The following is a 19,847-nucleotide window of genomic DNA, read 5'->3' as shown; positions in this document are numbered from 1 at the left end:
ACAGACCTTCATTGGGACTACCATCTGTAGGACCCCTCTGACACCCCAAAGGCAGGATAGTGCCTCCCCTCCAGAGCCAGGGGCGGCTAGCATTTCACCCTAGTGCTGAGTCCATGGCCAAACTGAGGGGACCAATAAAGGATACTTGGCGCCAGTTACTTTTTGTATTTTTAAAGATTTATTGCAGAACGGTTAAGGAGGTCAGGGTTAGGGGTTCCCAGATACCATAGCAGACCAGTTACAGACTCTCCAGATCAATGTCCAGCTTCACAGTGTCAGAACCTCTAAGCCCCTGTACACACGGTCGGACATTCTGCCAACCAAATCCGTCGGATTTTGTCTGTTGGATTTTGCCCGTCGGATCTTGTCCGAAACTGTTGCATACACACGGTCAGACTAAGTTGTCGAAAAATCCGATCATTCAGAACGTGATGACGTAATTTCGTTACGATGGGTCTACGTTCAGGCTAGTAGCCAATAGCTTTGATGTAGGAATTTGATCTGAGCATGCGTGGCACTTGGTCCAATCAAAATTCTCTACACATGATCGGAGTATGTCCGATCAAACCAGTTGGTCGGAAAATATTTCCAACATGTTGGAAAATTGGGTCCGACGGAGATTCGGACAGAATCAGTCCGATGCATACCACACACAGTCGGATTATCCGACGACACGGTCCGATAAGACGCATTCCGACGGATTCTCCGACCGTGTTTACAAGGCTTAAGCCAACCCGGCAACACTCTAAGCACGTTTCCAAATTTCAGTGCGTCATCCAAGTGAGCCACAAGGCTCTTCTGAAAGACCAGCCTTCATCCTGGCTCTCTCCAGTAACAGAGCTCCCCTGGGTCTCCTCCTTGGCGTAGCTTCCTTCTAACCAGACAGGACAGCTTCAGGATCACTTCAGCACATGTTAGGCCCCAACACAGGCTATTGGGCCTAACAGCAGCGCTCCCACCAGCAGCACCACTCTAGGCCTCAGCCCAGGGGAAGAGAGCGAGCACACGGCCTGTCCCAACTATTTATATCCCCCGCAGCATGCACCAGTGGCATCAACCTCCTACTGAATTGGCTGAAGAAAACATAAATAATCATAACTTTGTTTTGTTTGGGAAATCTCATACTGTGACCGATGATAACAGTGATATCTACTGGTGACAGCGAGAAATCACAAGCTAACATAAGCTTAGGGTAAAACCAGGTGAAAAACTATACAATCAGTCTAAGCGACCTACAGCCCAGCCAAAAACGAAATGGATATATTAGCCCCTGTTTAGACATCTTGTAAAGACGTGAGAACGCCAACCACACTGGAGCAGAGTCATGGTTTGTCTCAGGGAGATTCTGATGATGTCCCCCAATGTTAATACAAAGCCAGTAGTCATGTCAACCCGTTTTTTATAAATCCTTTCTCAAGCATTGGAACCCCAGGGTTCCTCCACAGGTTTTTATGGGTTCCTTGAGTAGTGAGCAGGGGTGGGTTTATCTTCTGCCTGATATATATATAAGCTGGCCCCAGCCGGCGCCTGCCGTGTACGTTCCTGGCTCTCCTTTAGTATGGAGGGACTTCTCAGTGCTGACAGTTGCTTCCCCAGATTCAGAACCTGGATTCCAATGCGCTTACATTTTGCACAGCAGTATTCACCCTTGATTGGATGATCAAAGAACGAATACATGCCGCAAGATGTATGTATAAATACGATAATATATATGTATATATACGATAATATACGATATAAATGGATTCCCTTAATTTGCATAGATTTCCTCTCACTTCCGGTTTAGCGATGGGGCAGAAAGTGAAGGGAAATCTCTGCAATGGGACAGGGATGGTAAAAAAATAATCTGACAGGGGCTATAACCCTCCCTTAAGTATTAAAAGTGTTGCCTATAGTTCTACTTTAAACACAAATTTCTGATATTTTTATGGAGAGGACTAAGAAGATATAACCATGCCAATGATGCAGCAGAAAACATATAGTACAGGGAGGAAGGTTTGTGGTCCAGAATGAGAGGACATTTAAAATTAGAAGTGCCCCCCCCCCCCCCCCAGTTGCAGAATGCCGGCCGTGCAGTGCAACCACTTTATGGGGTCGCTAGACTAATTTGCCTCTAAGCCCAGTCCGCCCCGTAAGACTGGCGCTACACTAACAGTGCAACACAAGCCGGCAGGGATTCTTTGTGTGCTGCCCTCCTGCAAAGTGCTGCCCTAGGCCTGGGCCTTGTCGGCCTAGGCCAGGATACAGCATTGCCCACCATGCCTTACAACCCACTACATACAGAAGGATGTCAGCTGTTCTTGGCCCTGGAGGAGGCCTGAGACCAGGGGCGGACTGACCATTGGACTACTCGGGCACTGCCAGAGGGCCCCATGCCACTAGGGGGCCCCATCAGGGTTGCCAGCCTCAGTAAAACCAGGGGCAGTATGTAAAAAATATGTGTTTTTTTTACATCTGTCTTTGAAATGTCCCTTATCGACATCCTTTTGGTCTAAAAATCCTGAGATTATAGCCGCCCCACCTCTTCAGTACCTTCTCAGCCAATAGAAACATGTCTGTGTGTACTGTGTGATTTTATACTGTGTGTGTGTGTGTTTGTGTATACTGTGTGGCCCCATAATCTCCTATTGCCCGGGGGCCCCATGAGTTGTCAGTCCGCCCCTGCCTGGGACCTTGCTACACTATTATTGTTTGGAAATCCTGTGACCCTCTCCTGATTCAAGGTATTCAGCAATCATTTATAAAAATACATCCCCTAAACGGAGCCTGCATTGTTGGTGTGATTGGGACTGTGTCTCTGTACTACTTTGGGACCCCTGGGCATATCCTCATCGGCCCTTCCAGTAGTAGGCGCTACAGACAAAAAGCAAAAATATTAAACATCTCCTTAAAGTAATAGCTACAGTAGAGAGCACTAACAAATTGGAACACAAAATATGATGTAAAAATCTTTATTTTTTTTCAAATCCAGGGAAATTAGAATAAGCTGGATGGGTAGCAAGTGGGCATTGAGGGAGCCCAGTCTTCTGGTTGGCTCTGGTGGGCTCCAGATCTCAGTTCTGGAGGTCAAGCAGAAGCATCTTTGAGGCCGGTGGATGGATGGATACCCCAGTGGAAACTGATGCTGTTCAGGGCGGAGGAGTATCGCCCACTAATGTAGCGCAGTATGTTGCCCTCAGTCCCCGGAAATTCATTGAAGCTTGTGCCTGATGGTTGCCCAACTTTGAATATCCTCCCGTGGCTTGTCACGAAGAGCAGCTCATTCACACAAAAGGAGGATTTTCCCGACACCTGAATGATATTTTCATGGTTTTGCAGCAAGAACTCCTGGAAGACACCACCATGGTCTCCCACAAAATTCGCCCAGACGCTACCAAATTTGAAGTGAATCCTGGAGGAAAACATATGAAGACTTAAATATCTTTGTTCATGCATCTACTTCCTGGACTGTGATGTTGGCTCAGAGATGACACAATCGTTTAAAGAGGGAGTAACCCTGATGGATTTTTACGTCCTCATTATTTCCCTGCAAAGGTAAAGCATAATGGGCTAGTATGCATTGCATACTAGCCCATTATGTGTCACTTACCTTAAACCAGGGGTCTCAAACTGGTGGCCCTCCAGATGTTGCGAAACTACAAGTCCCATCATGCCATTGCCTTTGGGAGTCTTGCTCTTAACTGTCAGCCTTGCAATGCCTCATGGGACTTGTAGTTTTTCAACAGCTGGAGGGCCACCAGTTTGAGACCTCTGCTAAACCAAAGCCTGCGATGTCACCGCTGTCTCCACTAACAGCGAGCATCCATCTTCACCCCTCTTCCTTCCGGTGCCGCAAACTCCGCCTCTGTGACTGGCCGGGACTGGCCGGGAATCGCGTGATGTCACTCCCGCACATGCACGCGGGAGCCGCCAGTCACAGCATGACCCCTTTAGAAATGGCACGATCGCCGTTTCTAAAGTGCGCCTGTGCCATAGACATCGGCACATGGCTCTATTGTCAATATCTCCTAAACCGTGGAGGTTTAGGAGATATTTCCAGCAGCCTTAATATAGGTTTACCTATAGGTAAACGTGGTTGCACAAGGTGTACAACCACTTTAAATTCTTAGCACATGTGCAGCTCTGGGCTGAGTTCACAGATGTCTGATACAGATCAGCCCCTGCTGCAGCCTCTGACCCTGTGACAAGCTGCTACAAAGTTACACTGTTGCAGCTTGATCACTGGGGGAGAGGAGACTGAGAAAATGCTTTCTTCTCCCTGCAGCAGACTGACATTATACGTTCTACTGAAATGTGCTGAAAAAGTTGTATGTATATAAAGTGTAATTGAAAAGATATAGTCAATCTTACCCATTCAGACAACTGGGACCCTCCCTGATGCGAATGGCTGTTATTGGCCCATGTTGTTGATCATCGGAGAAGGAAAAATCTCTGTTTCCATATGATGATTTCTCTTCATGGGAGTAGGAAAACTGAGACTTAACTACAACATTGAGATATAGGAGAGCAGTCAGGCAGGAGTCACCTACACATGAATGTGTATATTGTATCTGCAATTCTGCAAGCATTCAGCTAGACCAGCTATGGTGAGACTTGGGGATGGGCGATGGCCATACCTGGGAACTTGCTGGAAATTTCCTGGCAATGTTGGAATTTTGTTAACATTGCCAGGCAGTGTTAAAGCGGCTGTATAGTCTATCTTTTTACTTTTACCTACAGGAAAGCCTATAATAAGGCTTACCTGTAGGTAAAAAAAAAATATCTCCTAAACCTGTACGGTTTAGGAGATATTCCCCTGGCAATGAGTCACTGACTGCAGCGGCGCATGCGCACAGGGGATTCTCGGCTGGAAGCCCGGCCGACGCCGGACCCTGCCGGAAAGAAATCTCCCGCGCGCATGCGCGGCAGTGACGATATCGCTGCTCCGGCCACTCACAGCACCGGAGACGCGATATCCAGAAGACACGCCGAGGGAACATGTCAGCTCCCTCGGCGTGGATCGGGCCAGATGTCGGGGCCTCGTTCTAAGTTAAATATTTCATAATGAGCTAGTAAGTGGTGCATACTAGCTCATTATGCCTTTTCCCTTACAGGTATGAAAAAAAAAAGAATACATTTCAGTGGGTTTACTACCGCTTTAATTTCATTGATAATAATATTTTCATCGACTAAATTAACACCATTTTAGATGACTAAAATAAGACTAAAACTGAAATGGCATTTTAGTCTGAAGACTATGACTACAACTAAATCGAAATGTGACGTCAAAATTAATACTGTTAAAATTTACCACATAAGAATAAGAAGGGGGCATCTATTAAGCTCCTAAAAAAAAAAAAGCCTTTTTTTTATACTCAATTAATATGTGAAATGGCATTACAGCCAATAGAGTTTACAGGTTTTTTTTTGTTGTTTTTTTATATATTTTTTTTATATATTTCAAAGTTGCATTTCTGTTTATCAAAAAGCAATATTTTTGTTTCTTTATGAAACTGGTTTTAAATATAAAGATAGCACAGGTAAATCTGTCTGTAGATCATCTTCAAACCTTAATATCAGACATAATAACAGACATTCCAAGTCTCCTGCGAGCTGCGGGAGTCTCCCGCATTTTGGCTGCGGCTGCCGGACACCCTGCAAGTGCCTTGTGATATCTCCCTGTATAGCTTGTTAGCTGACAGCCGCTTCTCCTTCTCTCCCCCCTGCGGCTGTCAGCGAAAAAGCTATACAGGGAGATCGGTGTTCACAGCTGTGCCTCCTACCACACTGATCATTCCTCAATGTCCTTCTCCGGCCCTCCTCCATTTACTCCCCACCCCCCCTTCCTGTTCTTCTGACCCCGTGTCCTCCTCCTCCGCCCCCCCTTCGTTCCCCGCAGCCGGCTTCCCTCCTCTCCTCTTCCGCCGGCTGCAGGGGATGTGTCAGGATGGAGAGCGGAGGAAGGGGCCGGTAAGTATGTAATTTACCGGCCCCTTCCTTATCTAAATTGGACACAGAGAGTGTTCGCTACCGATCGCTCCTGTGTCTTGTGATGTGTCCTGTGATAACTGAGCAGAGTAAACTGTGATTTCTCTGCTTCAGTTTATGAATGGAGAGGAGCCTCTGTCTCCTGTCCAGGGGGCAGGGCGGACTGACCATTCAGCCACTCGGGCACTGCCCGAGCGCCCCGTCAGGGTTGCCAGCCTCAGTAAAACCAGGGGCAGTATGTAAAAATATGTGTTTTTTTTGTTTTGTTTTTTTACATCTGTGTCTGAAATGTCCCTCACCGACATCCTTTTGGTCTAAAAATCCTGAGATTATAGCTGCCCCGCCTCTCCAGTACCTTCTCAGCCAATAGAAATGTGTCTGTGTATACTGTGTGTACATGTATGTGTAACCTGTGTGATTGTATACTGTGTGTGTGTGTATACTGTGTGGCCCCATAATCTCCTATTGCCCGGGGGGGGGCCCCCATGAGTTGTCAGTCCGCCCCTGCTCCTGTCCCTTCATTTGCAGTGCTGAGGCTGCTGAGAAAGGGTCTGGGGAACCTGTAGTGTGAGTGTAGTGTTGGTGTAGCGGTGTAATCACGCCCACTATTTGCGTTGGCGCTCTAAGCGCAGCGCTTTTTTTCTCTTATCCTTACCTAGGGCCCGCCTGCATTGGGAAGAGGAACTACACAAAAAAAAAATGTTGTTTATGCAAGCTTTCCACATCTCCTATTGGACACTCCAGTCTGTGTCTCATACAAAAAAATTGAGGATATACCCTGTTTTTTTTTAGGGGTGTTTCCTTGTGCAGCTGGGGGGGGGGGGGGTAGTTTATAGTTGGCCAATTATTATTTTATCTTGTGGTTTTTGGTATTGTTTGTCTTTTTTTTTTTTATATATATAAATATATATATATATATATATATATATATATATATATATATATATAAATAAATATATATATATATATATATATATATATATATATATATATATATATATATATATATATATATAATACAATTACATATGTATGGATATTCTGCCTAGTGGTCCTTTAAGTCCCTCCACCCATGGATCTTGAGAGCATTATTATTATTATTATTATTATTATTATTATTATTATTATTTTAAGAGGGGTTGAGCCTCAGTCAGGTTTTTACTTTTTAATTTTTCACAATGCAAATAACTGACAGTTGTTTTTTTATAACCGATTATGTTGATTAGCTGCTTCTGCCCTACCATATTCATTATTATAATGGACTGGTCACTATAACAGGGGGATGCATAGTAAGTTGTAATAACTCATGCTCACCAACAGATGTCGCAGTGGAGCTCAGCAGAAAGCACACACACAGGAGAGTCCGCATTCCTGGTCTTAGCAGTTATCACCTAGAGCCGCGCCTCTCAACCGTAACGGTAAATTCTTCCAAAACCTTCTGTGTGGCAACAGTACAAAAATTAATAAACTCATGCAATAAAATGACGGGAATGCAAAACAATATTTGAAATGCATTAAAAAGGGAGAAATCAATAGAAATTGAGAGTTACTGTAATTTCTATAAACGCAGAACGAAACGCATTTTTTTGGGTTGATTTACTAAAACTGGAGAGTGCACACTCTGTGGGCAGCTCTGCATAAAAACCAATCAGCTTCCAGGTTTTATTGTCAAAGCTTAACCGAAAAAGCTGAAGTTAGAAGCTGATTGGCTGCCTTGCACAGCTGCCGAGTGCTCCAGTTTTTTTTAAATATTCCCTTTAAAGGATAAGTTCACCTTTGGGAACATGTTACATGTCTCACCTGTAACATGTTCCCAATGCTGCAGCCGCTGCTCCATCCCCCGCCCCCCTTGTGACCGCAGTACAGGGAGAAGTTCCCCTTACTAGCTGTCACTTTTTTTAAATCAGCGCAGCCCTGCGGGGCTCCACCTACACAGCCGCGACATTCATTCACACGGCTCTGTGTGGCGCCATGGTAGTTCATTGATTCTTCCTGTCAGTGTATCTGGGGATGTACAGGCGCTAAGATACACCGGCAGATCTGCAGGAGATCTGCATGGCACCGGCGGTCTGCTGATGGCTGATGCAATACTTTACAGGCTCCTAATATAAAATAATAATAAATGCACATTTTTTTTAGATCACCCCAGATTCTATTGCTGGAAGTGGGAGAAAATACTGTATTAGACAGGTATCTGCTCCTCCCTGAAAGGTGCTAAATATGACACGGGGGGGGGGGGGAACCAGATAAGCGGAAGTTCCATTTTTGGGCGGAACTCCTCTTTAACCGCTTCCTGACCAGCGCACGCCGATATACGTCGGCAGAATGGCACTGGTGGGCAAAAGGGCGTACAGGTACATCCCCTTTAAGAAGCAGTGCGGGCTACGTGACCGTGGGTCCTGTGGACTCGATGTCCGCCGGGTGCCCGCGCTCGTGTTACGGAGAGGTAGATGGGGAGATGCTTTTGTAAACAAAGCGCCTAGTGACAGTACAGAGATCACCGCTCCCTGTCATCGAACGCAGCGATCGCTGTCCTGTGTGTTGTAGCCCCTCTCCCCCCACAGTTAGAATCACTCCCTAGGACATACTTAACCCCTTCATCGCTCCCTAGTGGTTAACCCCTTCACTGCCAGTGTCATTTACACAGTAATCAGTGCATTTTTATAGCACCGATCGCTGTATAAATGACAATGGTTCCAAAATAGTGTCAACAATGTCTGATGTGTCCGCCATAATGTTGCGGTCCCAATAAAAATCGCAGATCGCCGCCATTACTAGTGAAACAAAAATAATAATAAAAATGCCATAAATCCCCTATTTTGTAGACGCTATAAATTTTGTGCAAACCAATCAATAATCGCTTATTGCAATTTTTTTTTGCCAAAAATATGTAGAAGAATACGTATCGGCCTAAACTGAGGAAAAAAATATTTTTTTTAAATATATTTTTGGGGGATATTTATTATAGGAAAAAGTAACAAATAAAGTATTTTTTTTCAAAATTGTCGCAATTTTTTTTTATTTATAGCGCAAAAAAGAAAAAACGCAGGGGTGATCAAATACCACCAAAAGAATGCTCTATTTGCGAGGAAAAAAGGACGTCAATTTTGTTTGGGTACAACGTCGCACGAGTGTCAGTTAAAGCGCCGCAGTGCCAAATCACAAAAAAGTGCTCTGGTCAGGAAGGGGGTAAAATCTTCCGGGGCTGAAGTGGTTAACATTCTCAAGTAAGCTTACAATACAATTCTTACCCCCAGCACTGCCAGTTTCAAACTATCAATGATGTTGGCTCCTGCTCTCTCAGTGCTGCTTCACTGAACCTCTGGTCATCATATGAAAGAATTAAAGGATAAGTTCACTTTTTGGGGAAAAAAATAAATACATTTTTTTTGGAGCCTGTAAAGCACTGCAGCAGAGATTGGCAGATCGCTGGTGCCATAGACATAGACATAGACATGTAAAAAATTAGTTCATTTTCGTTTCATTCGTTTTTTTTATATTTTCAGAAATTCGGAAAATTGAAAATTCAAAATTTGGAAATTTTGGGAATTTTTGGAAATTTTCACATTTCGATTTTCCGGATTTCCAAATTTCCGTATAAAAAAAAATGAAACGAAAACGAGAATGAATTTTGGATTTTCGGATTTCCGAATTTCCAAATTTCCGAATTTCGAATTTTCGAATTTCAAATTTCCGAATTTTTGATTTCCCGAATTTTCTGAATTTTGGATTTTCGGAATTCCGAATTTTCGGAACTCTGTAATTTCCGAATTTTCGGAACTCCGTAATTTCCGAATTTTCGGATTTTTGGAATTCAAAGATTTGAAAGTCCAAAAATGTAAAAATGTGAAAAAAAGAAAGAAAATCAGTTTAATTTATAACTACCTATTAAATTAACGATTATGAATGTATCCGAAGTTACAAATTATCTGAAATAACAAATGCCGTATCTATACAAATGGAATGGAACAAATTAATAATAAATAATTAATAATAATAAAAAGGTTTTATTATTATTATTAGATCGTTACGTTCCATTTGATTGTAGCATTCGTTATTTCAGATAATTTAAATTGGAAATTCGGATAAATTCGTACTCGTTATGTTCACTAACAGACACATTTGGAAGGGAATTCCAATACCTATAATTTAATTGTTAGTTATTATTTAGAATTAAACAAATGTTCTTCTTCTTTTTTTCTGACTTTCGAATTTCCGAAAATTTGGAGATTCGGAAATTGGAAATTCGGAAATTCAAAAATCGGAAAATTTCAGAAATTCGTAATTTGGCAAAATAAACACATTTGTCAAAATTCATTAAAAAACTAATTTGGAACTAAACGAATTGCACCTGTCTAGTGCCATGCAGGTCTCCAGCAGATCTGAAAGTGTATCTGCTTCCCTGTACATATGGGCCAGCAGATGCACTGACAGGAAGCATGAATGAAGCGCAGTGGTAGTTCATTGAAAACTACAAGCCGACAGCTGCAAAGGCTGCTGCACCTTGCAATTTTCAATGCACAGAGTGCTGTCAATCAGTGATGCACACAGTGTAGGGACACACAACTCTAGTCACTGCATGTAAGGGTGGCTCCATAGGAAGCTGTAGGAGAAAGGAGCCACCCTGTAACAGGAAACCTGGGGCACAGTGACAAGTCTGCTTCTCCATAGATGCAGTACACTGTGCATTGTCACCCCAGGACAGAAATTGCAGACAACATTAAATGGAAGTTCAGTCAGCCACAGCTCAAGGAACCCCTAGAAACCTCTGGAGAAAAAAATAGGGTTCCATGGAACCCTGGTTGAGAATGGCTTCCTTAGAACAATGTACTCTCCATGTGCCTAACATTTTATCATTAGTAATGAAATCTCTGTGGTTATAGTTACTTTAGGTACAGTCACCACTCCACCACGGCATCCCAGTCTTAGTCCATAGGGTTCAATATTGAGTTGGCCCACCCTTTGCAGCTATAACAGCTTCTACTCTTCTTTGAAGGCCGTCCACAAGGTTTAGGAGTGTGTCTATGGGAATGTTTGACCATTCTTCCAGAAGAGCGTTTGTGAGGTCAGGCACTGATGTTGGATGATAAGACCTTTGGGATGGGGGAACTTGACTGGCCTGCACAGAGTCCTGGCCTCAACCCGATAGAACACCTTTGGCATGAATTAGAATGGAGACTGTGAGCCAGGCCTTCTTTTCAAACACCAGTGCCTGACCTCCCAAATGCTCTTCTGGAAGAATGGTCAAACATTCCCATAGACACACTCCTAAGCCTTGTGAACGGCCTTCCCAGAAGAGTTGAAGCTGTTATAGCTGCAAAGGGTGGGCCAACTCAATACTGAACCCTACGGACTAAGACTGGGATATCATTAAAGTTAATTTGTGTGTAAAGGCAGGCGTCCCAATACTTTTGTAATATAGTGTATAGCACTCTAGAAATCATAAAAGCCCTGTACACCAGTCTGCCATGGACTATGTAGCCATAACTCACCTTTCGTTCCCGGCCACTGGATGAATCTATCTTCTCTTCTACCGGTATATATACAGCATAGCTCAGTCTGTGTATAGACACATCGATTACGACATATTTTTTTTAATCAACAAGAACTCTTTGATTTCAGATAATATTTAACTTCATTAACTCCTTCCATACCCCACTCCCCCGTTCCTGGCCAGTCCAATGTGTGAAAGGGAGCTAAAAGGGGTAGATAAAGTTAACATATTAGGTAATATGTAGCTTTTATTTATGCTATTTAGTTGTCTTATTAAACATATTCTGCCCTTCACCTTCCTAATAACCCTTCCAGTAATGTATTCAGCTGAGGGTTAGGGGTTGTATTGAGGGTTTTAAATTAGATTCAGGGTTAGAGGTTGTATTGAGGGTTATGCTTTCGGTTGAGGGTTAGGGGTATGGTAATGGATTAGGATGTTGGGTCGAGGGTTATGGTTTAGGTTGAGAGTTAGGGGCAGTGGGGTGACTAGAACCTTCAGTGCCCCAGTGCAAGAGGCCCTCCTGACCCCCGGCTGGGGCTCTTCCCTCTGAGCCCAGTGGCGGATCGCCAGGGCCTGGTCACAAATGCGACCTTTGTGACCCTGGTAGTTCCGCCACTTGTGTCAGTAGTTTTTTTATTTTATTATTTTTTTTTTACCATTTTATTTTATTACTCTTTTCTTTTACAATATTATTTTTCACAATTTTTTAGGAGCCCCGTTTGGGGGCTTTTGTGAGCTATCAGGGGTCTAAGGAGACCTCTGATGTTTCACCTTTGAGACAGAGAAAGGAGCAGTCCTGACAAACTTTGCGTACCTGACTGATGAGCCTGATATAGCAGGGGAAGGTCTCCCTTACGTGTCTGGTTTGCGGCCCCTGGTAGTATGGACAGGAGGCACAGGAGCACAGACTGGTATGAGAGCCTGGCGGGTTGGATGCAGGAGAAGAGGCCCAAGGGCCTGATGCAGATGGGTTGGAGGTCTCCAGACAGCTGGACGTTGGCAGCGGATGCAGAGCAAGAGCTGGTGAGGCAGGTCCAGTCACAGGCACGGTCGGCAACAGGCGGGTGGTGCAGTACAAAGGATCAAGCAAGTTCAAAGTCCGGGTCACAGGCAGGGTTGGCAACAGGCGGTAGAGAGGAGCAGGCAGGTTCAAGGTCACAGACAGGCCGAGGTCAAGGGCAGGCAGCAAACAGGACGATCCAAGGGTTAAGCCGGGTAATCAGGAGATCAGGAGTTCCAAGCAAGGTTACGGGTACTAGGGCACAAGGAGCTGCAGATCGGACAGCACCGAGCACACTGCGGGGGACACCTAAATAGGTCAATTGGCGCCAAACGCGTCGGGTAGGTTGAGCTCGTAAGTCACATCATAAATTTTCCTCCTGACCGAAAAGGGGCCCAAGAACTTAGGACCTAATTTTCTTGAAGGGCAGGCCATCTTTAGGTTAGCCGTAGAGAGCCAAACTTGGTTGCCAGGTACTAAGATGAGTTCTCCCCGCTTCTTTCTGTCAAACATCCTCTTGTTGTATTCCTGAGTTTTGGCCATAGTCTCTTGCAGCAATTTGTTGTTGGTCAGGAAAAAGTCCATTGTTTCGGACACTGCGGGAATGGCACACTCAGGTACAGATGGATGGTAACCGTAGTTTGCAAAGAATGGTGTCTGTTTGATAGCAGAATGCAACGAGTTGTTGTAGGCAAACTCGGCAATAGGCAGGAGAGAGACTCAGTCATTTTGTGAGAAGGCAGAGAAACAGCGGAGGTATTGTTCCAAAGTTTGATTAGTTCTCTCCATCTGCCCATTAGTCTGGGGGGTGATAGGCAGACGAGAAAGCCAACTCAATTTCGAGGGAACCACAAAGAGCCCCATGATACTCTCCTGGTCCCCCCACCCCCACAGTGCCCCCCTGTGTGTGTGTGTGTCTTCTCCCTCCAGTGTCCACCTGTGTGTGTGTTCTCCCTCCAGTGTCCCCCTGTGTGTGTGTGTCTTCTCCCTCCAGTGTCCCCCTGTGTGTGTGGTCCCTCTCCAGTGTCCCCCTGTGTGTGTCTTCTCCCTCCAGTGGCCCCCTGTGTGTGTGGTCCCCCTCCAGTGTCCCCATGTGTGTGTGTGGTCCCCCTCCAGTGTCCCCCTGTGTGCGTGTTCTCCCTCCAGTGGCCCCCTGTGTGTGTGGTCCCCCTCCAGTGTCCCCCGTGTGTGTTCTCCCTCCAGTGTCCCCCTGTTGTTGTGGTCCCCCTCCAGTGCCCCCCTGCGTGCGTGTTCTCCCTCCAGTGGCCCCCTGTGTGTGTGGTCCCCCTCCAGTGTCCCCCTGTGTGTGTGGTCCCCCTCCAGTGTCCCCCTGTGTGTGTGTCTTCTCCCTCCAGTGTCCCCCTGTGTGTGTGTCTTCTCCCTCCAGTGTCCCCCTGTGTGTGTGCTCTCTCCAATGTTCCCCTGTGTGTGTGTCTTCTCCCTCCAGTGTCCCCCTGTGTGTGTATACTCCCTCTCCAATGTCCCCCTGTGTGTGTGTGTCTTCTCTCTCCAGTGTACCTCTGTCTGTGTGCGTTCTCCATCCAGTGTCCCCCTATGTGTGTGTCTTCTCCCTCCAGTGTCCCCCTATGTGTGTGTCTTCTCCCTCCAGTGTCCCCCTGTGTGTGTGTGTCTTCTCTCTCCAGTGTCCCCCTGTGTGTGTGTCTTCTCTCTCCAGTGTCCCCCTGTGTGTGTGTCTTCTCTCTCCAGTGTCCCCCTGTGTGTGTGTCTTCTCTCTCCTGTGTCCCCCTGTGCTGTGTGTGTGCGTTCTCCCTCCTGTGTCCCCCTGTCTGTGTGTGCACTCTCTCCAGTGTCCCCCTGCGTGTATATGTGTGTGTGCTCTCTCTCCAATGTCCCCCTGTGTTTGTGTGTTCCCCCGTGTGTGCGCTCTCTCTCCAGTGTCCCCCTGTGTGTGTGTGTGTACTCTCCCTCCAGTGACCCCCTGTGTGTGTGTGCTCTCCCTCCAGTGTCCCCCTGTGTGTGCTCTCCCTCCAGTGTCCCCCTGTGTGTGTGTGCTCTCTCTCCAGTGTCCCCCTGTGTGTGCTCTCCCTCCAGTGTCCCCCTGTGTGTGTGTGCTCTCCTTCCAGTGTCCCCATGTGTGTGTGTGTGCTCTCTCTCTCCAGTGTCCCCCTGTGTGTGTGCTCTCTCTCCAGTGTCCCCCTGTGTGTGTCTTCTCCCTCCAGTGGCCCCCTGTGTGTGTGGTCCCCCTCCAGTGTCCCCATGTGTGTGTGTGGTCCCCCTCCAGTGTCCCCCTGTGTGCGTGTTCTCCCTCCAGTGGCCCCCTGTGTGTGTGGTCCCCCTCCAGTGTCCCCCGTGTGTGTTCTCCCTCCAGTGTCCCCCTGTTGTTGTGGTCCCCCTCCAGTGCCCCCCTGCGTGCGTGTTCTCCCTCCAGTGGCCCCCTGTGTGTGTGGTCCCCCTCCAGTGTCCCCCTGTGTGTGTGGTCCCCCTCCAGTGTCCCCCTGTGTGTGTGTCTTCTCCCTCCAGTGTCCCCCTGTGTGTGTGCTCTCTCCAATGTTCCCCTGTGTGTGTGTCTTCTCCCTCCAGTGTCCCCCTGTGTGTGTATACTCCCTCTCCAATGTCCCCCTGTGTGTGTGTGTCTTCTCTCTCCAGTGTACCTCTGTCTGTGTGCGTTCTCCATCCAGTGTCCCCCTATGTGTGTGTCTTCTCCCTCCAGTGTCCCCCTATGTGTGTGTCTTCTCCCTCCAGTGTCCCCCTGTGTGTGTGTGTCTTCTCTCTCCAGTGTCCCCCTGTGTGTGTGTCTTCTCTCTCCAGTGTCCCCCTGTGTGTGTGTCTTCTCTCTCCAGTGTCCCCCTGTGTGTGTGTCTTCTCTCTCCTGTGTCCCCCTGTGCTGTGTGTGTGCGTTCTCCCTCCAGTGTCCCCCTGTCTGTGTGTGCACTCTCTCCAGTGTCCCCCTGCGTGTATATGTGTGTGTGATCTCTCTCCAATGTCCCCCTGTGTTTGTGTGTTCCCCCGTGTGTGCGCTCTCTCTCCAGTGTCCCCCTGTGTGTGTGTGTGTACTCTCCCTCCAGTGACCCCCTGTGTGTGTGTGCTCTCCCTCCAGTGTCCCCCTGTGTGTGCTCTCCCTCCAGTGTCCCCCTGTGTGTGTGTGTGCTCTCTCTCCAGTGTATCCCTGTGTGTGCTCTCCCTCCAGTGTCCCCCTGTGTGTGTGTGCTCTCCTTCCAGTGTCCCCATGTGTGTGTGTGTGCTCTCTCTCTCCAGTATCCCCCTGTGTGTGTGTTCTCCCTCCAGTGTCCCCCTCTATGTGTGTGTGTTCTCCCTCCCCAGTGTCCCCCTATGTGTGCTCTCTCCTTCCAGTGTCCCCCTGTGTGCGCTCTCCCTCCAGTGTCCCCCTATGTGTGTGTTCTCCCTCTCCAGTGTCCTTGTGTGCTCTCCCCCCTCCAGTGTCCCCCATTGCGCTCTCCCTCCCCCCCGTGTCTCCCTGTGCAGGTGTGGCTTGAGTGTGGGGACACAGGGGGCCCCATGATCTTCTATTGCCCGGGGGCCCCATGAGTTGTCAGTCCGCCCCTGGAAAGGATATTGCATGTGCTAGATGTGATACGATTACTGATGACTTTTTCCATATGTTCTGGACCTGCCTCGGACTTTCAGCCTTCTGGAAGGAACTGTTTGCTTTCTTCGACCACAGACTTTACCTGCCGATACCTCACATCCCAGAGGTGGGACTCTTGGAAATACTCAACGACCATGTTCTCCATACACATGCCAGGACATTGCTACGTATATTATTATTTTATGCATGTCAAACCATCCATATGCACTGGAAGGATGGACCGGAGCAACCTCTGACGTCACTTCAGGTTTTTGGCCATCAAGAATTGATTTTTTTTTCCTAAGCCCTTGTACACACGGTCAGAGATTCTGACAACAAAATCCGTCGGATTTAGTCCGTCGGATTTTGTCCGACGGATTTTGTCCAAAACTGTTGCATACACACGGTCGGACAAAGTTGTCGTAAAATCCGACGTGATGACGTTATTTTGTTACGACGGGACTATGTTCACGCTAGTAGCCAATAGCTTTGTTGTAGGAATTTGATCTGAGCGTGCGTGGCACTTTGTCAGATCGGAATTCTCTACACATGATCGGAGTATGTCCGATCGGAGCATTTTGTCTGAAAATATTTCCGGTAAGTTGGAAAAGTTGGTCCGACGGATATTCCAAAGGAAACAGTCCGATGCAGACCACACACAGTCGGAATATCCGACAAACCGCTCCGATCGGAAACATTCCGACAGAATCTTCGACCGTGTGTACAAGGGCTTAAAGTCAAAGGTCAAAAAAAAATATATATATATATGTGTATATATATATATATATATATAGTTTCATAGTTTCATAGTTAGTAAGGTTGAATAAAGACACCAGTCCATCCAGTTCAACCTGAGTGAGTGTCTACAATTGTCCCTACCCCTGTACATTGCACACTCACATCGGTCTCTACCCTCAAGGAGCCCACTATCCTTGGTCCCAATTCCTATACTAGGGCCAATTTTGGACAGAAGCCAATTAACCTACCTGCATGTCTTTGGATTGTGGGAAGAAACCGGAGCAAACCCACGCAGGCACAGGGAGAACAAGCAAACTCCAGGCAGGTAGTGTCGTGGTTGGGATTTGAACCAGCGACCCTTCTTACTGCTAGGTGAGAGTGCTAACCACTACACCACTGTGCTGCCCAAATATATATATATTTTTAGCTTTTAAACAACTTGTGTTGCTTACACACGGTCACACAAATCTTGGCCAACAATTACGAACGCAGTGACGTGCGCGGTGCAAGACATACGGCGAGCCGATAAAAAGGAAGTTCAATAGTCGTGTGATATCTCCATTACGAAAGCTAGTTTAACAAGACCAAGCACTTCCGGCTCGTCATGTGTGTTCATGTGTGAGCATGTGTGTTCGTACTTTTGTCCAGCGGACTTGTGTACACACGATGGGAAAGTCCGACAACCCACATTTGTTGGTGGAAAATTTGAGAACATGCTAGCCAACATTTGTTGGCGGAAAGTCCGACAACAATTGTCCGATGGAGCGTACACATGGTCGGACTTACCACCAACAAGCTCACATCCCACATTTCCCATCGGAAAATCCAACCGTGTGTACGCAGCATAAGTTTAAGGATTAGAAGTTGGGTTATGGTTTGATTTGAGATTTTGGGGTTAGGTTGAGTTTTATAGTTACTGTTGGGTTCGGGTCAACGTTGAAGGTTAAGAATTAGAGGTGGGATTAAGGTTTAGGTTTGCCAGAAATGTGGTTGGTTTGAGATCTGAGAGAGGGCTACGCGGGTTGGGTTGAGCATTTGAGTTACCGTTGGGTTTAAATTTAGACTGAATGTACAACGTAAATAAGCTATTTTATCCTGTGAAACTGCCTGTACTTTCGTTCTATGCGAATGGGGCCAAAAACAAATGTTATGAGGCTATTTTACTTCCAGGTTGAATATGTTTAATTCATACAGAAAACAGTGGATAAAGAACTGGCTACATTATGACTACAAGATGGAGCTTCTGATCATAGCTGAAGTGGAACTGCACTGCATTTGAGTACCACACACAAAAAAATCAATTTAATTAATTTTTATTTTCAAAGCAAACTCCCCCCATCCAGCCATGTCGCCATGTTTTATTTTGCAGAGAAATCACTTTGAAGAACACACCCCTGGTATTTCTGGCCCTGGCCATCTCAAGTAAGGGCAAATGATTCACTTTGCATGCAGGGCCGTTTTTAAGGAAGGGCAAAAGGGGCAGCTGCCCTGGGCCCTGTCATTGTTGTGGGGCCCAAAGTAGCTGCCTTGTACTTGCCAACTATCCTGGTTTAATTTCCCTCGTCCTTTGAGGTTTTAGTCCTGTGCTGTGTCCCGATATCTCAGTGTGAAGTGCTGCTACTAATGCTGCCCAGCTCTGCCCCTATTGTTGTGTACAGATGACTCAACTGCAGACCCCGTGTTTATGTGTAAATTACCGCCATTGATATAAAAATAGCGGCGGCAATCATATGTAAATAGCGGAGGCCGGGCGGCATTGATATGTATATCATGCCCCCTGAGGTCATATTCACAGTAATCTCTAACAACCAATCAACAAGCAGAAATCATATGCTGAAACCTCTAGCAACTAATAAGTGAGCCATAATGTTACACAGTTACATAGTTAGTAAGGTTGAATAAAGACACCAGTCCATCCAGTTCAACCTGAGTGAGTGTCTACAATTGTCCCTATCCGTTCACATTGCACACTCATATTGATCCCTACCCTCAAGGAGCCCACAGTAATGTGTGCTGTAACCTCTAGCAACCAATCAGTGAGTGGTAATGATACACTGTAACCTCTGGCAACCAATTGCAATAGCTGCCTGATCTGATTCAGTAAACTGATTTTGAGTCTAGTTGCTAATTATTGTATGTCTCAGACCAGGTGCAGAGCAAAACTGCATGGGGGTGGGGGCCCAAGAAAAGTTTTGCCCAGGGTCCAATCAATATTAAAGACGGCCCTGGTTGCATTTACTTCATGAAATCTGTCTACCCTTAGCTCAGGCATGCAAGCAGGAGGGTCTTCTTAGCTGAGAACCTCTCCCCTTCTACAGACTCCTGGAATGTATCACATCATTTGCCTAGGCCTGGAAACCAGGAATTAACTGAAGAAGTAAAAAGTTTAAACATGTAAATATTTTATACTTTCCTATCTATTTACTAATTCTAGCAGTATTATCTAGCTTTTATGAGCATTTTTTGTAGCTTAGAAACGCCTCTCCATGTTAGCCCATGGCCTCATGCCCACCTTGGCGTTTTTGAGCTGTAAATGGTGTAGGCGTTTTTAAGCTGCAAAAAAAAAAACCCAGGACCAGGGCGTTCTGAGGCGCGGCGCTAAAGCTTTAAAAATGCCAAATGCGCAAACACGCCGCATCGACATTTTTTTTTTGCGTTTTTGAGCTCCAGTGTTTTTTTTGGGGGTGGGGGGGGGGGTTCTGTGGCATTGTGGGTAATTTTATATCCGGGAGATTTATTTTTCTTAAAAAAACACTACTTAATGCTAACGCGCATAAACACTAATGCAAAACGACCGTAAAAATCGCGTTTTTAACGCCGCTTTTTCCAGGCGTCGGTACTAGTTTTACAGCTGGTTTTTAAAAACGTGGGCATGAGGCCTAAGGATTCAAAGTAGTCAAAGTTGATTAAGAGAGTGAAGTATTGCTTTAAAGCGGAGGTCCACCCTAAAGTGGACCTTCCGCTCATCGGAACCCTCCCCCCCTCCGGTGCCACAATCGGCACCTTTCAGGGGGGAGGGGGGTGCAGTTACCTGGATAATCCAGGTAACTGCACCCACTTCCGGGACAGCTCTCTGCGGAAAGGGGCGTAACTTACGCCCC

At 46.4% G+C, this 19,847-nt stretch overlaps 1 protein-coding gene across 2 annotated transcripts; it reads right to left on the bottom strand.

Annotated features, from left to right (window-relative positions):
- Window positions 1-2,935: 2,935 nt before the first annotated feature.
- LOC143925382 (zymogen granule membrane protein 16-like) lies at window positions 2,936-11,477 on the bottom strand. Of its 2 annotated transcripts, none has more exons than XM_077449951.1 (4): window positions 11,460-11,477; window positions 7,282-7,405; window positions 4,351-4,483; window positions 2,936-3,391 (listed from the first exon to the last, which is right to left on the bottom strand). In XM_077449951.1, the coding sequence occupies exons 2-4, from the start codon at window positions 7,334-7,336 to the stop codon at window positions 3,067-3,069; spliced, it is 513 nt and encodes a 170-aa protein (XP_077306077.1). In that variant the 5' UTR covers window positions 7,337-7,405; window positions 11,460-11,477; the 3' UTR covers window positions 2,936-3,066. The 2 variants fall into 2 exon arrangements, with proteins under 2 accessions (XP_077306077.1, XP_077306076.1); XM_077449950.1 differs by lacking the exon at window positions 11,460-11,477 and adding an exon at window positions 9,219-9,314.
- Window positions 11,478-19,847: the final 8,370 nt, after the last annotated feature.

Source organism: Lithobates pipiens, unplaced genomic scaffold, assembly GCF_037356315.1.
Source record: "Lithobates pipiens isolate NorthernLeopardFrog02 unplaced genomic scaffold, aLitPip1_a1.2 Scaffold_22, whole genome shotgun sequence".
Classification (NCBI taxonomy): Eukaryota; Metazoa; Chordata; class Amphibia; order Anura; family Ranidae; genus Lithobates; species Lithobates pipiens.
This window is presented reverse-complemented; position numbering and strand designations above follow the sequence as displayed.

What these genes read in the sequence shown, in the direction of transcription:
- LOC143925382 (XM_077449951.1), bottom strand. Translation starts at nt 7,336, where the DNA reads ATGCGGACTCTCCTGTGTGTGTGCTTTCTGCTGAGCTCCACTGCGACA. An exon ending in CTCCACTGCGACATCTGTTG is followed by an intron (nt 4,484 to 7,281) that starts GTGAGCATGAGT and finishes TCAATGTTGTAG; the next exon opens with TTAAGTCTCAGTTTTCCTAC. An exon ending in GGTCCCAGTTGTCTGAATGG is followed by an intron (nt 3,392 to 4,350) that starts GTAAGATTGACT and finishes GTTTTCCTCCAG; the next exon opens with GATTCACTTCAAATTTGGTA.